The following is a 16,513-nucleotide window of genomic DNA, read 5'->3' on the forward strand; positions in this document are numbered from 1 at the left end:
ATTAAAAAAAAATCCTAAATTTATTAATTTAATAAAATCAATTTCACAAAACTCCCAAACTTCAATAATAACTGAGTTTTTTTAATTGAAATTTTAACCATTTTCATATGCTTAAAATTAAAAAAAAAAAAAAAAAAAAAAAAAAATATATATATATATATATATATATATATATATATATAAAATTAAAATTATAAGCTTCCCAAAGACCATTAAGATTTCAAGTTTGCATACAATATATTTTTAATATGTTAAAAAAAAAATTAATTCAATTTATTTCTAATAAAATTCTAAAGAAATAAAAAAAAAATCAAATAATTAAAGAAAAATTATAAAAAAACCCCTAAAAATGTGAAAATTGACACCATTAATAAATAATAAATAAAAATAAAAATAAAAAAAAGCCCGGCAGGACTATACTTTTCCCTCCATTTTTCAATTATCTGGCTCGCTGTATCAAGAATGGCGCCAAATCCCATTCTCGGCGAGGATTTTCCAAGCTACTGACCGGAAAAGACACGCTTCTTCTTCAAAGCGTCGAGGATGTGCGTCCGGGGAGTGCATACCTTTGTCGTCTGTGGCTGATGAACGACGGTGATTACTTATTACTCCGATGATCTTTTTCATTTTCTTGCAATAATCTTTGATTTCATTTCAATCCCTAAGCTATATCGGAAATATTTCGTCTCGGTATCTGCTTTATTCTATTCGCTCTTATCGGCCTAATCTTGAGATCACTGACCTTGTTTGGCCTGTTTTGTTGCTGAGAAATCGTCGGAAACGATGGAAAGAAATCCGTTCTTGAAAACCCTAATGCGTCTGATTCGTAATCCGAAGTGACGGTTTATATTTTCAGGACTTTCTGAGTTTTTCATAATAGATAGATAGGTTTCCGCATTTTTCTGCATAGATGCATAATTTTTTATTCCCTCAGCTTTGCTCTTCCTTTCATTACTTTGCTTCCTTTTACTCGAAGGAGCTTAAAAAGAATTTATAGTTTCAAGTATGAACAAAAACTACAATTGCATTGCTTGCTTTATGAATCGTTTTCTTTTCTTGATACGATGAAAAATGATAAAGATCGGATGAAAGAGTGTAAGAAGTTATTAGTCTTTAACTGTCTAATATTTTTCGCTTCCATTTTGTCCTCCTGGAGATGCAAAATCATAGTGTTATCTTTGTTAGATGCTCGAACTCTTTGATAGATGTTATATATCGTGTACATCATGTATGTTTGATCTGTTGTACATTTTCATTTACTAGAGGAGGAGTATCCAAAAGAGATCCCTTAATAAAATTCTATTATAGCCTTTCCGAGCAACCTCCTTTAACTGAGGCTCGACTTCTTTTCTGGAGTCCTCACCTTTATTTTATACTTGAGTCAATTTGACTACACCTTGAGACTTACTCACAATTTCTTTATTCGACATTTGAGGATTCTATTGATATGATTAAGTTAAGGGCATGACTCTGATACCATGTTAGGGATCACGACTCTCCATAATGATATGATATTGTACACATTGAGCATAAACTCTCGTGTCTTTGCTTGGGCTCCCCCCAAAAGGCTTCATACCAATCAGATGTATTCCTTATTTATAAATTCAGGACCATTTCCTAAATGAATAGAACTCCTTCCCAACCATCTTCAACCATATGAGATGAGATATGAGTTGAAACTGGGCATTTGAGCATTTGGAGGTTTCCTCTGCTAGAAGTATATGACATAAGATGATCCCAAAAGGTGTAATTTTACCATTGCAAACACATTTGAGTACCAGATGTACTTTGACAACATCTGGCATGGGAGAGAGGTGGGGAAAGCGATTGATGAAGCAAGATTGGGAAAGAAATTACTGAAACCGTTGCTGAATTTTCCTACCCTGTCCTTTGAAATGAAATCAAACCCATAAACCATTCAAATTACTCTATATCTGGGAACTAAGCGGCAGCTGAGAAAGCCTCAAGGCTTTTAAAAGATGATCGACGCTTGTTTTTGTTATAACTTTGGCTTTGGACTGTTGTAGCCTTTTGGTGGATCGAATCCCTTTTGTGAAGTATAGCTCAAGATATTAATTACTATTACAAAAATTGTTGGGTTGATCATCCATTCTCATCATTACAACATTTGACTCTTCACATGTTGATAATATAGCTACTTGCATTGGGAAGGAAGGACTCTATGATATGATAGTTTTGAAGACATTTCAAATATCTATAAAATCTTTAAATTTATCTAATTTTTGTAAACAGTACTTAATTAATTATAATCCACCTTCATTAAAAATGTATTTATTTAACCATATACATATAATTCATTTTTTTATGATCTTTTTGTTTCTTAATAAAAAAATTTAACCTCAATGTACCATTCACTACAAAATTAAGAGCAAAATGGATATGTATTAAAAAGTTTAGGGTAAAATTATTTGGTAAAGATTTTTCCATGTAGCATAGGTAAAGACTATATAGCTTAAATTTCCATGACTAAAATTTAAATTACATGTATAGTCATTGTGACTAAAATTTTTTCATCCAATTTTAAGTTTATGGCATATAGTTTGTAATTTAGTGATTAGTAATTAGTAGAAAAAGATTAGACTGCGGTTGAGCAGAGGCAGCGGGGGTTTAGTTGAACCGAATTGCTATTGTTTGCCCTTGCTCTGCGCAAGAATCAAGATTATTACTCGTTCTGTATCTCTTCGGCGGAAAGCTCTCGACCCAATTTGGATTTTGCATCGATAGCGGTCTCCAACTATTATCGGTACTACTGCGAAGCATTTTCAGGTGCCCTTAATGCATTACGCATTTTCCCTTTTCGTTATCTTGCTTTGAAGTTCTGTCTTTTCTCTGCTCTGAGTGTGTTTTCCCTTGTAGCTCGGTTTATTGGCTCTAATTTTCTTCTGCTATTGAATTCGATTGATAATGTGTAATGGGTTTCGAGTTTTCTTCTGTTCTTCAGCTGTGGGGTTGATTAGATACACTTTTGCAAGTCAGAGTTCATTTATTAGTTTCTGCGAAATCTTGATTTCTAGAATTTGTTTTTTGTTACATTTCCCTTAGATTGTCTCTCTGCCACTAATCTTCTGAATTTTAGACCTTTTATGTATCTGAATTTCTTTTCATTTTCAGCTGCATTGATTCAGTGTTAGATGATGGCTAGTTATGTGTCGATGAATTTCTCTCTTACTCGAAACCCTGTTGGAATGCTGTCTGCTCTTGGAGGCAGACTATCTATGGAGCATCAGTCGGGGAAATGTTATATGAAAATGCCCGAGGATAGGAGTGGGTTAGTGGGTATCAATCAAAAATCAAATTTGGCCAAGTCTTCTTCCAATTCTCACAATGTTAGCCATTATCAGAACAGGGATCCATTTATGGAGTTACACCCTGAAATTTCAATGCTAAGAGGCGAGGGAAGCAGTACAATTAATAGCCCAAGAAAGGACAATTTGGGTGGAATTACTTCCGAGAGCTTGGAAGATGCATCCAGTAGTAATTACAATGAGGCAAAGATTAAAGTTATTGGTGTGGGGGGTGGTGGATCAAATGCAGTTAATCGTATGATAGAAAGTTCAATGCAGGGTGTGGAGTTTTGGATTGTTAATACAGATGTTCAAGCGTTGAAAATGTCTCCTGTTTATCCCGAGAACCGTCTACAAATCGGTCTAGAACTTACCAGAGGTCTTGGTGCTGGTGGGAACCCTGAGATTGGTATGAATGCTGCTAACGAAAGTAAAGAAGCTATTGAAGAAGCACTTTATGGATCTGACATGGTTTTTGTCACTGTAAGTTAAGCTTGTTTAGCTCTTAAAAGTATTGTTCTCTTACTATATCATTCAAGTTTGATTATATATATCTGAACTGCGACCTAGCTTCTTTTCTAACTTCAAGATTAACTTCCATGCTTTAGTCTGGAATGGGTGGAGGAACTGGCACTGGAGGGGCTCCTATCATTGCAGGCATTGCAAAGTCAATGGGCATATTGACAGTTGGTATTGTTACTACTCCTTTCTCTTTCGAAGGACGAAAGAGAGCCGTTCAAGCGCAGGAAGGAATTGCAACTTTAAGAGACCAAGTTGATACACTGATAGTTATCCCGAACGATAAGTTACTGACAGCAGTTTCACAGTCTACTCCTGTAACAGAAGCGTTTAATTTGGCTGATGACATACTTCGGCAAGGTGTTCGTGGTATCTCTGATATCATCATGGTATATACAATCCTCAAAAAACTTTGAACTTTAGATTCTCTGTGCTTTTATAGAGCTTTTCTATATGGAGTTCATTTCTTCTATTTAGTGGTTTTGTCTACTGAGAGTATGAAAACCTTTACTTTTAAAATAATTTGTCAAAATTGCGTTATCAAGATCTACCAGGAGATTTTATTGGATATGTAATTCTACTTTTTGAGATAACTTTTCAGTTTGAGGGAAATCAAAACGTCTTTTAGGCATAAATTTATCAGTAGAAGTGATTTATAAACACCCTTTGGGATCTAACTTATGGTTTGTTACTGCATTGCAACAATCAGATACCAGGGCTGGTAAATGTAGATTTTGCTGATGTTCGTGCTATTATGGCAAATGCTGGTTCTTCGTTGATGGGAATAGGAACTGCTACCGGTAACTCTAAGATGCATAATTTTACTGATTTACAAGATTTTATTTCATGTATGATGTCTTGTCCAATTCTTTTTGGTCTCAACTTTGAGCTGCCAAAATTTTCATTTTATCAACGACCTTTAATGTTAAAAACTTATGGAGTTGCTTCATTATTCTTCAACTCTCGTTAGAGAAACTAAACCTTATTTGGATACTTTGAATTCCCACGGTTTCTCCGTATTATCAAAGATCCAAATAGATTGAGTTGGATAGTTGTAACAGCCCAAGCTCACCGCTAGTAGATATTGTCTTATTTGGGCTTTCCCTTTCGAGTTTCCCCTCAAGATTTTTAAAATGCGTTTGCTAGGTAGAGGTTTCCACACCCTTATAAAGAATGCTTTGTTCTCCTCCCCAACCGAAGTGGGATCTCACAATCCACCCCTCTTCAGAGCCCAGCATCCCTGCTGGCACTCGTTCCCCTATCCAATCGATGTGGGATCTCACAATAGTATCCTTCCAATGTCCATGGATCTTACCTTTTCTTTTGTTTCTTTAAGGTAGAACATTTCATGGATTAATGTAACGTAGAAGGCACTGAGCTGGAAAAACCAATAGAACAACAAAAATTGCTGCAATTGGTAGATATCATAGAAAAAGATCAAAACTATAAAAGGCCTATTCAAGTAAGACCAAGACGAAGCTATACAACTAATGTTTCCCCACCCCACATCATTCCACTGTCTCTGCTCACATTTGGAAAAAAAAAATCTACTGTTCTTTTCCAATCAAATGTCCCGAAGAATGCATCTAATAGCTTTCAGCATCAAAGAAAGTGGCCTTTGGACATTGTAAAGAAGAAAGCTTGAATAGAATTAGAGAAGGCTATAATATAATATGTGTAACTTGTGTTTGGATTGTCCAAAGGAACGAATTATGAAAACTAAGATTTATAAAAACTAATACGTAGGATAAAAGATAGATATCATAAGTATGAGTTTATGTAACCTGTTTGATAAACAAGCTTGTGTCTTGGGGTAAACCAGCATGATATAACCAAATCCTTCCCTATTGAGATGTTTCTCTCCCTTCCCTTTCTCTCCAAAGTCTAAAATATTTGATCAGCTGCTCTAATATAAACCAATTCTGCCTCTTGTTTACATCGATGCAGGAAAGACAAGGGCAAGAGATGCTGCTTTAAACGCTATCCAATCACCTTTATTAGATATTGGCATAGAAAGGGCCACTGGAATTGTGTGGAACATAACGGGTGGAAGTGATTTGACTTTATATGAGGTGTGGCTCTCTCTGTTCCTCTCACCTGCCTATCACAACCTATTTATGCATCTTTATCTCACTGCTCTTAAAAGTTTAATCACTTATCGTAATTCATAATTTATATACCCGATGTATGTCATATGTTTGACCTACCATGTTTATGACATCGATACAATTCACCATGAACCAAAGTTAGATGTAGTGGCTGGTGATTATTATGATGTTTGAGTTTACTTCTTTCCTCTCGTTACCATTATGGAGTTGTAATTCTTAGCCCACGTCGCGTAAATCCCACCTTACGAATCCTGGAAACTACTCACTTGGAAGTCGTCACTAAAAAAATTCCTGATACAGAAAGGATGACACATATACTTAAGAAAATACCTACAAACATATATGCATGCAATAATTCGTACCAACAAGCCTTCAGATAGTAGTTTATAGATTCATCATGTCAACAACATAAGATAAATTCGTACCCACAAACCAATCTAAGTCTCTTTATATAAAATCTCAAGTATTCTCTCTTCCTAAATCCCAAAACCAACGAAACTTAAGAAACTGAGAATCGAATGTTGAAAATAATAAGACCGAACAGTTCAAAGTTAGAATTGTAAGATTAGAAAATTTTAAATCATTTTAGACACAAACTTTAAAGTTGAGGGACTAAACTTGTAATTTAACCAAAATTCTAACTTGATACGAATCACTGTATTTCTATTATATCATGTAGTGTTTGTTTGTTCTCAAAATTTCTCGTGAATAATCACAGGTGAATGCTGCAGCCGAGGTTATATATGACCTCGTGGATCCAACTGCTAATTTAATATTTGGAGCAGTAATAGATCCTTCACTTAGTGGTCAAGTAAGTTATAAGTTCTACCACAATTCATTTGAAGTTTCATTTGGATTTGATAGTCAGGCATTGATGTGTTGGGTTCATCCACATACTAAAACTGTGCTGAAGTTTTTATTTCTTCCTACCGTCCAAGAAGTGAACCATATGAACTTGAATCCCAACTTTGTGGATATTGACCATAATGATGTCTTTCTTCTTCCATGGTCTGGTCCTATGGATTTGATATAAATGACCATAATGATGATTTAACTAATTAATAAACTACCTCCACCCCTCCATTTTCAGGTTAGTATAACTCTAATTGCTACTGGATTTAAGCGCCAAGAAGAAAGTGAAGGAAGGCCCGTTCAGGTATTGTTGTGTCTGCATAAAATATGGTGTTAAATTCAGTATTCTGGTGTATAGGTCTGTGACAAGATACACGAAAGCGTGCTAAAGCTTAAGATGAACCCGTTTCGTTTCTTTTACTATAGGCCAGTCAACTATCACAGGGAGAAAACTATTCAGGAATCAACCGTGGACCTTCCTCTTTCAACGAAGGTAGCTCGTTTGAAATCCCAGAATTCTTGAAGAAGAAAGGTCGGTCACGCTATCCTAGAGCTTAATCACCTTCTTCCCGTTTAGCTCTCCTTTGCCACCGCAACCTTCCTTCCTACGTACATATAATATGCTGCTATAGGTGGTAGTATCTGTATACTGTTGTTCGGTTTCGTTACTCTGTATATTGGTTGAGTAATAAATAGCTCATATTATTTTCAGTCTCTCATCTGTAGTTACAATATGAAATATGTTTGTAGCTGAGGAGCTTGAGTTAGTTGTATTCTCCTTTTGATAAAATTGCTCAACAGTAGTTTTAGCAGAATACTGCAATGGCTGAAGTAAGTAAATGTTCATGGAATTTCCTTAATACGTTGTTGCACGTTGATTAAATATAATTGAATCTTCATTAGTTTTATTCCATTCCAAGTATCTTAATTATGTATTCTGTAAAGAGTATTATTATGCACAAGAGTTGTCCATTTTATTTGCTCTGAATAGAGGGATTTCCCATTCTCGAATGGGGAACATTTTTTTTTTTTTTGTTAGATAAACATTTTTTTTTGGTTAGATAAACCTTTTTTTTTTTTTTTTGTTAGATAAATGGGATTGGAGATGAGATTATATTCTTTATTTTATCTAATAGCACCCTACTTAAATGGGATTGAAAATAGATGGCGGGGATGGTCGTACCCATGAACATTTTTTACATTTCTTCTCCATCTCTATTTCTTTCATTTCTCTGTCTTATCCCATGAACATCTCTATTTAATCAAAAAGGACGGATAAATTAAAGTTTGAAGACTTATTGACATTTTTTTAACATTTGAGAACTTGATAGATCCAATATTTAAGTTTAGAAACTAAACTAAATTTGTAATTTATCAGATAAAATTCCACACTTAGAAATACTTAATATATGCACTCTCTAATAACAACCTCACTTTATTTGTAAAAAAATCTCTCTCCCTCTCTCTCTCTCAAAGAGAGAAAGAGAGAAGATTGTGGCACACAAGTGGAATGGAATGGAAGGAGAGAAAAGACACGTTGATTTGTCAGTTACCATAGAAAAGAAGATCGGATGTTTATGTTAGGTCTGAATGACGTGCATATCAACTTTTCCACCCATTCCCTTTCCCCCTTTACTTACCAAATACATAGCATAATCAAACCCCAAGCTTCAATCTTTTCCATTACCCACAACACATAATGACTCTCCCTATCAAACCCAACTCCCCATTATCGTCTCATCTCCAACACTCAGATCACAACCTTCACACCTCCGACGACACCCCTCGTGAGAGGTTAAAGCGCCACCGTGTTGCCGTGGCCGGGCACGTTTGGATCCCCGACAAGTGGGAAAAAGAAGAGTTCCTGAAGGATTGGATCGACGGCTCTGCATTTGAAGCCTCTTTGTTCCCCTCCGGGATCGTGTTGGCTCGCCAGGCTTTGGCTCGAGATGCTAAGAGATTGTCGCCGAATAACAACGCCGCCGCCACCACCACCACCACCGCCCCGGCTGCCGCTGCCGGAGATTTGAGAATATTAAACGGTTGTTAAACATATATTATTATTATCATCATCATCATCGTATTATTATCATCGTCATCGAAGGTTGTTGTCGTTGTTGTGGTTGTTGTTTGTTGGAGCTTATTAGATCTAAGATGTTTTATTTGATGATCATGTTGAACTCTTCATGTAGAATTAAAATGCATCTTGCAAATATGGGTTTATATGGGAAAACAGTTCAGAAAGAGAGATGGAATTGCATGGAAGGCTTTGGATAATAGTTCCAATCTGTCTTGTCTTTCCACTTTCTCTCATATAGAACCTTGAAATGATCAGCTTTTTTCAAAACCCTAATCAATCTCGTTGACATGGGATCTCACAATTCACTTGTCTTGGGAGTCCGATCCATCTGATTTGGAGGCCCAGCATCCTCACTGACACACTGCTCGATGACTTGACGTGATACCATTTGTAACATTTTGAGATCCTACATCAATTGAAGAGGATAACGAATTAGGGCCGAAGCAGACAATATCTACTAGCGGTGGGCTTTGGCTGTCACAAATGGTATCAAGCCAGCCATCGAACTGTGCAAGACACGGAGTAGAGATGGACTTTCTCCATAACAAACGCGTTTTAAAAACTTTGAGAAGAACCCCTTGAAGGGAAAGCTTAAGGAAGACGATATCTGTTAGCGGTGAGTTTGGACTATTTTATAGCTTACTTTTTTCTTTCTAAATACAAATTTACTGTTGAGACATGGGAAGGTTATCTATTAGCCGTGAGTTTTGACTATTTTATAGCTTACTTTTTTCTTTCTAAATACAAATTTACTGTTGAGACACGGGAAGGTTGGATGAGACTTTTTCTGACTAGATTTTGACATCAATAATTGGCATCGTATGGGAGACAAGAGTACTTTATTTTTACCTATCAAAATTGAGAAGATCAAGATTGAGCTCATTTTCATGATATCACCAGTGGAAGTAAACTACATGGGACAACCATAGTCAGATGCTAAAAAAGTGAAACAGATGATATCACCGATGTCGTGATTTTTTCCAATTGTCATCTATCTATTCATTAGCAACTCACATCGAAAAGATTACAGTTTTTAATATGTCATCAAAACTTATATGACGAAGTTCTAGGTCAAAATTGTTGTAGTATCTATTTTCTAGAACCGTAAACTTGGGTTTAATCTTTGTTCGAATTTATGGTCATGAACTCAAAATATTTTATAGAGAGCTAGAAAATTATACTTGGGTTTTGTTAACATGTGCATAATTTAGTGGTAAAAGTAGATAAAAATTACAGATGTGAGATATCAAGCTTCGAGTCTCGAATCAAATAAAATAGTGTATATCAATTATCCCTAAGATCGTATGGAGAACTATACCATATAATTGTTCCCAATGCTTCTCCCTTGTAATAAGAGCCTCAAATCATTAAGAACATTATTTATAGAGTGGGTCCACTCACTACCAAACAAGAATCTCTTCTATTAAAGAAACTCGACATGTCGTTATTTTATCACACATCATATTTAATTTCATTTTTGGACGGTAGGAACTCTGTCCATTTCATTTATTTCCCTATATTTCAACTATACATTTTGCTATAATAAAATTTATTTAATTCATCAAAATTCAACAATTTACCTACATTTTTCTTACCTAAAATATTAATAATTTGAACTCCGTTCCTCAGACAGCATCAACGTGTGAGAGTCTCCATACACCAAGAACAGAAAACTCTGCTTTCTTGAATCGTCAGTGTGAGATCCCACATCGGTTGAAGAGGAGAACGGAACAATATCTACTAGCGGTGGACTTGAGCGGTTACAAATGGTATTGAAGCCAGACACTGGGCAATTTACCAACGAGGATGCTGACCCTTAAGAGGGTGGATTGTGAGATCGCATATCGGTTGAAGAGGAGAACAAAACAATCCTTGTAAGGATGTGAAAACCTCTCCCTAGCAAACGTGTTTTAAAACTGTGAGACTGATGACGATACGTAATGAGCCAAAACGAACAATATCAGCTAGCGATAGGCTTGGGATGTTACATCTTGCAACCCCTAGTAAACGCCCACCATAAATTCCACCCCAAATCCATCCACAGAAGCATTCTAAATCCAAGTTTTGCATAATGGAGATGTCAAGCTCAAGCATAGATCAGTGCAGATTGTATAAACATGAACGGTCCATGCTTGGCATATCACCTGAGTTATCTGCGATCATACATAGCACTTGAGAAGCAATTGTCTCACCTCTGCTTGTTTCGTCATTACGTTGACGTTACGAGCTTAGAACTTGATGGATATCGTGACAGTAAAGATCTTTTCTCATACGCATTCGACAACCGATCCATTAATCTATTATACGTAGCAATATCAGGTATAAGCTCCTTATCCAACATCTCATCCACAACCCTTTGCCCTTCCACCTTGTTGCCTTCCATGGTGTAACCAGAAATCAAAATGTAGTACGTTTTGCTGTCTGGTTCAAATCCCTTGCTTGAAGCCAATAACCTCAACCTATTAGCTTCCACTGTTTTCCTCACATTGCAAAGCTCTTGGAGAAGAGAGTTCAAAGTCACACTATCAGGAACCATTGCTTCTTTAAGGATCCTCTCTGTTAAATTCATTGCATCATTCACTCTTCCTTCTTTCCTCAGTCCATCAATCAAAGTGGTGGAAGCAATGAAGCTGGGAACATTTCCTTCCCTCCAAAGCTCCTCCACAACTTCCATGGCTTTCCCTGAATTCCCTTTCCCACAAAGCTTCTCAATAACTCCAAAGTAATCATAATCCTTCGGCAAAACTCGCTTCCTCGAAAAATCGATCAAAATTTCACATGCTTCATGAACCCTGCCTTCTCTACACAGCCCATCCATTACAATTTCACAAGTAACACTTGAGAATTTGCATCCCAGTTCAATCATTTCATAAGCCATGGCAATCCCATCATCAAACTTTCTCTCCCTGAAGAACCCTTTAATCAGAGTATTGAAACTCACCACATTTGGGCAACAACCCTTTTCCCTCATCTCCTTAAATAACCCTAAAGCCAGTGCAAATTGTGAATTGCGACAATACCCACTAATCAAAATGTTAAAAGTGTACAAATCAGGCTTAACCCGATCACTAAGCATCCTATCATAAAACCCCAAAGCCTTGTTAAATCTACCAGATTTCACAAACCCATTAATCAAAATATTATAGATCACAACACTAGGCTTCCCATCAATCAATTTTTTCATGGAATCAAAAGCAAAAACAGCCTCATCAAATTTCGCAGCTCTACAATAGGCAGTAATGGCAAATTGAAAAATGGATTCCGTTTGAGGGCAAGAGAAAATACCATCAGAGCAGGGGCAAGGAGAGGAAGCTAAGAACTGAAGAAGCGACTTGAGCTCAGCGAAACGGTCCGTGGCCGCAAGAGTTCTGGCCATCCAGGCGAAGGTAGAGTGATCATGGCGGAAGGAATCAATGGATGAAGCCCAATTGAATATATGGAAGTCGTAGTGGGTGAATTTGGGATGAAAATGAAGCTTGGATTTGAGGAAATGAAGGAGATTGTTCGGGGTGAAGGGAAGCGTGAGGTGGGTCTTCAGGAAATGGAGGAGTTGCGCGTAATGGTGGGGAGCGGAGAGAGCGAAATTAGGAAGAGGAGCGAGAAGGGTTCGAGGAGAAGGGGGCAAAATCGCGTCGGGCAATGGCGGCGGGGGAGCTGGTTTAGGGGTTTGAAGCTTTCTCAGGATGGGTGGGAGCTTCTTCATCACAAATTCGAGCTCCACGAAAATGGGGAAACTGAGAAATCTGTCTCCGATCAGAATCCGATCAGCTTCCGGCGTTTCATCAACAATATTTGCAGAGATTTCCACGCTTCTCCAAAACCCGTCTCTGTTAGGCTTAGGGCTTAACATATGTTTGACTGAATTACCTAAATCGCAAATTTTGGATCTTCAATTAAATTTATATTTATATTTACATTAATTTTTTAAATTTTATGATTTTTCAATTTTACCTTCAATTTCTATTGACATTAGTTAATTGGTTTTCAAAAATATGAAGGAAATATTTAAGATGAAAAAATAACCATTAATTATTTTATTATACTTAATTAATTTTTTAATTAATTAGTAAGGAAGTGAGTATTAGCGTAGTAAAATTTTAAAATCTATAACTAAATAAAAATTAAATTTAAAATAATAAAAATATAAACTTATAAACAAAATATTAATAAAATGTAACTTATTTTTAAAATTTAAGAACTAAAATAAAATAATATTTATTTATTTTATTCTTATACTTATTTTAAAATAAATTTAAAGTTATTTTTGAAGTTTTAATGAAACAAAATATCATCTCTTCCATCCAAAATTGAAATTGAAATTAAAGATATCTTTTAACTTTTAAAAAAATATTTAATTTAAAGGTTATTTTAATAGTTTTGGATATTTTTATTATTATTATTATTTTTATTTTTTTTTGAGAGAATAATAATGTGGAAGGCGTAGGCAAGAAGGCAGTGCCACTCGAACATCTGTAAGCCTTAAAAGAAAATAAAAAGAAAAGTCGGTTTGGATTGAGATTATTATATCGTACGGACGGCAGGATTTTTTTTTTTGTTCATCTTGTATATATATATATATTTCTAAAATATCTCAAATCTAATTTAAATAATAATAATAATAAAGCTTTTGCAACCATATTTTAATGTTTCCACTATAAGAAACCTTTTATATTATTTAAATTTATATACTAATGTAAAATAATAATAATAATAATAAACAAATAAACAAATAAAAAAGAGAAAAACTTTTAATTTTTTAACCCTTCAATTAACGCTTGAGATCATACCAGATTCATTTTGGTTTGATTCTAAAAGTCGCAAACAAATCTCTAAAAGATAAATTTTGGGTTTCTAGCTCATCAAAGTCATCTCTCGGTTGAAAACAAGCTTAGTTGTAGTTTAATCCAACATTCCCGACCAAGAATAAACTGGGTCATAGTTTGATTCAAACGTCATAAATTTTGAATTTCTAGATCACTCTCGATCTAAAAAGAGTGCCGTCAATTACCATTCAAAAGCTCACATAAGGCCTTATCAAATTTATTAAAAAAAAGTGATATAATATCCCTACATTCATTGACGAGATTGACATCGTAGATTGGCCATAATTACAAAAGTGCCATCAGACCTATGAAAGATTACAACAGCATATATATATATATATATATATATAATAAAAGCTTTGAAGGAGCCCTAAAAACGTTAAGACCAACGAATTTTATATTTTTATTTAAACAAATAATTAAACTCCAAAATCTCCCTAAAAATTAAATTTCAAACATAACAAACATATCAATAATGTTTGATATTAATTTCAATTAGTATTAATTTAATCTAATCTGTTTATATAATAGTATGTATTTTTAAATGAGAGTTTGATTTGGAATCATAAAAAATAAAAATAAAAAAAAATTAATTATTTAGGTCAAAATAGAGTCAACGCGGGGAAGTGGTCAACCACTGAGATTGGGTGTTTGATTTGATGGGCCGGGCCCGGTTTCTTCCTCTTTGATCTCTTCCCCATTGTACACTACTACTTGTGTGGTTCCTAACCCCACTCACTCTCTCTCTCTCCTCTTTTTACTTTTTTATTTTAGTCAACTTATTCACACGTTTCACTGTTTTCGCATTCGATAATAAATTCAGATACTAATATAGTCTTATATTAATTAAAACCATACAAAACAAAATATAATTAATTTTAATATATTGTTTTAAAGTTATATGAATCTAGAGTTATTGTATTTTATTAATGTATTTTAAGACATTTTATTTACTCTAAGTTTAACGTATTTGTAATTATTGCTCAAATGAAAATGGAAGCAAATGTGTGGAAAAATATTTAGTACTTACTTTAAATTAAAAGCTATATAGGAAGAAGTTCCATGGGTTTCCCATTTCAACCACTTTCCTTTTCTACTAAACCAACCCATTAAACCAAGCATCATAATTATTGCTCTTAAGCCATGATTTTGAGTGCAATTCTCGAGAATTGCACTTCGGTCTAACGTTCATTTACATTCTTCGTACATGGTCATGTTATTATTTCAACACGAGTCATACTAGCATATTTTGTCTTCACTTATATGAGTTCTAGGAAAATTGTTAGGAAATCACCGATATAGAATTGTTTCAAGTAAAACACGTTTAACTATGAAGTTCCTATGATTGAGGCAAGAGTTTTACCCTACAAAAAAATTCGGTATCTTAAAATCGTTATAGTTACGATTTTCGTTCATCGGGGCTTGGATCGTCGATTCCCTTGTTATCCGGTCGGCAACTTCTTTCTTATTTAACTTTAATCATATTTGACTGTAGTTTTAGTTCATTCAAATATCTTTTATTACCATCCAAATCATAAATACTAAATTTGAATATTTGAAATTAAAAACAAATGGGGGAAGGGCATTTGTGTAATAAAGGAAAGGAATTTGGGCAAAAAGTGAAGCTAGGATCTTTAAATAGGCAATCCTAAATGAATCGCACTACCACGCTCTCTTCAGTTGCAGAGACGAGAAATTCCCATTATCCCATTCTTAACCAAAACAATGGGCAATTCCAACTGTTTGTTCGTCGACCAAAAGCCCATCAGAATCATGAAGACCGACGGCAAGATCCTCGAATACAAATCCCCAACCAGAGTCTTCCAAGTCCTCTCCGATTTCTCCGGCCACCAAATCTCCGACGCCGTTCCAGTTTCCCAGCATCTCCACCCAACAGCCAAGCTCCTCGCCGGGCACCTCTACTTTCTGATCCCCACCGAGGCGGCGGAGAAAAAGCCGAAGAAGAAGACGGTTAGGTTCGCGGAATCGGAGAAGGAAGAAAGCGGCGGTGATGGGGGCGGCGAGAACGGCGGGGGGACGGGGCGGGTGGTTAGAATAAAGTTGGTTATGACGAAGAAGGAGCTGCAGGAGATGGTGGAAAGAGGGGGGATTTCGGGAGATGAAATGATATGTAAGATAAAAAGTGGAAGTGGGGAAATTAGTTGCACAGAATTGGAGGAAGATGAGGAACAGAGATGGAAGCCTGCTCTTCAAAGCATACCGGAAAGTGAAGTTGCTTGCTAGCTAACTCCTTCCTTTTTCTTTTTTCTTTTTTAGTTTAACATATACAAACAAAGTGTATGACACACTTTTAAACATAATGAGAAAACACTAAAGTTTTTGCCACAGAAACTGTGAGGTAGACGACCATACGTAACAGGACAAAGTGAATGGTCGTAACAGGACAAAATGAATAGAGATAGAAATAAACTTGAATTACAGATATTCACCCAACTCTCGATTTTGTAATTTTAAATGTGTTCGACCCGCTCAATTTTATTTTTTTTTTTAAAATGGAATAAGAAATATAATATTATCATAGGCATAAAAAGTGAATGATTATGTTTAATTAAAAAGATTAGTGAAGAAACATTTGGTCCATTAAACATTATAAAGTAAAAGAATAATAACAGAAAAGAAGGTGGGTTGGGAAAAGTAACATAAAATTTATGGCTTCGACATTATCTTTTTTTTTTTTTTTTTTTTTCTAGTTTATTATTAAAAATAATTATTATATTTTTTAAAAACAAAAATCCTTGAAAGTTTTTGCTAATACAATATCTAAACTAATTAAACTATATTTAAAAGTTTGTGCAGCTAAAATGG

The 16,513-nt window shown here is 35.1% G+C and overlaps 3 protein-coding genes across 5 annotated transcripts; 2 read left to right on the forward strand and 1 right to left on the reverse strand.

The window, feature by feature from the left end:
* The first annotated feature begins 436 nt into the window (after window positions 1–436).
* LOC111804377 (cell division protein FtsZ homolog 2-1, chloroplastic) lies at window positions 437–7,690 on the forward strand. 3 transcript variants are annotated; one of them, XM_023689155.2, is made up of 8 exons: window positions 437–594; window positions 3,133–3,788; window positions 3,914–4,213; window positions 4,534–4,624; window positions 5,772–5,896; window positions 6,651–6,743; window positions 7,023–7,088; window positions 7,211–7,690. In XM_023689155.2, exons 2-8 carry the CDS (start codon window positions 3,153–3,155, stop codon window positions 7,340–7,342), a joined length of 1,443 nt encoding a protein of 480 aa, XP_023544923.1. In that variant the 5' UTR covers window positions 437–594; window positions 3,133–3,152; the 3' UTR covers window positions 7,343–7,690. The 3 variants fall into 3 exon arrangements, with proteins under 3 accessions (XP_023544923.1, XP_023544922.1, XP_023544921.1); XM_023689154.2 differs by lacking the exon at window positions 437–594 and adding an exon at window positions 2,588–2,764; XM_023689153.2 differs by lacking the exon at window positions 437–594 and adding an exon at window positions 2,590–2,787.
* A 2,550-nt stretch (window positions 7,691–10,240) lies between these two features.
* LOC111803107 (pentatricopeptide (PPR) repeat-containing protein) lies at window positions 10,241–12,741 on the reverse strand. Its single transcript, XM_023687381.2, has one exon. It carries the CDS (start codon window positions 12,712–12,714, stop codon window positions 11,074–11,076), a length of 1,641 nt encoding a protein of 546 aa, XP_023543149.2. The 5' UTR covers window positions 12,715–12,741; the 3' UTR covers window positions 10,241–11,073.
* A 2,584-nt stretch (window positions 12,742–15,325) lies between these two features.
* LOC111804252 (uncharacterized) lies at window positions 15,326–16,039 on the forward strand. The gene has a single exon (XM_023688988.2). It carries the CDS (start codon window positions 15,413–15,415, stop codon window positions 15,929–15,931), a length of 519 nt encoding a protein of 172 aa, XP_023544756.2. The 5' UTR covers window positions 15,326–15,412; the 3' UTR covers window positions 15,932–16,039.
* Window positions 16,040–16,513: the final 474 nt, after the last annotated feature.

Source organism: Cucurbita pepo, chromosome 10, assembly GCF_057944985.1.
Source record: "Cucurbita pepo subsp. pepo isolate OVF chromosome 10, ASM5794498v1, whole genome shotgun sequence".
NCBI lineage: Eukaryota > Viridiplantae > Streptophyta > Magnoliopsida > Cucurbitales > Cucurbitaceae > Cucurbita > Cucurbita pepo.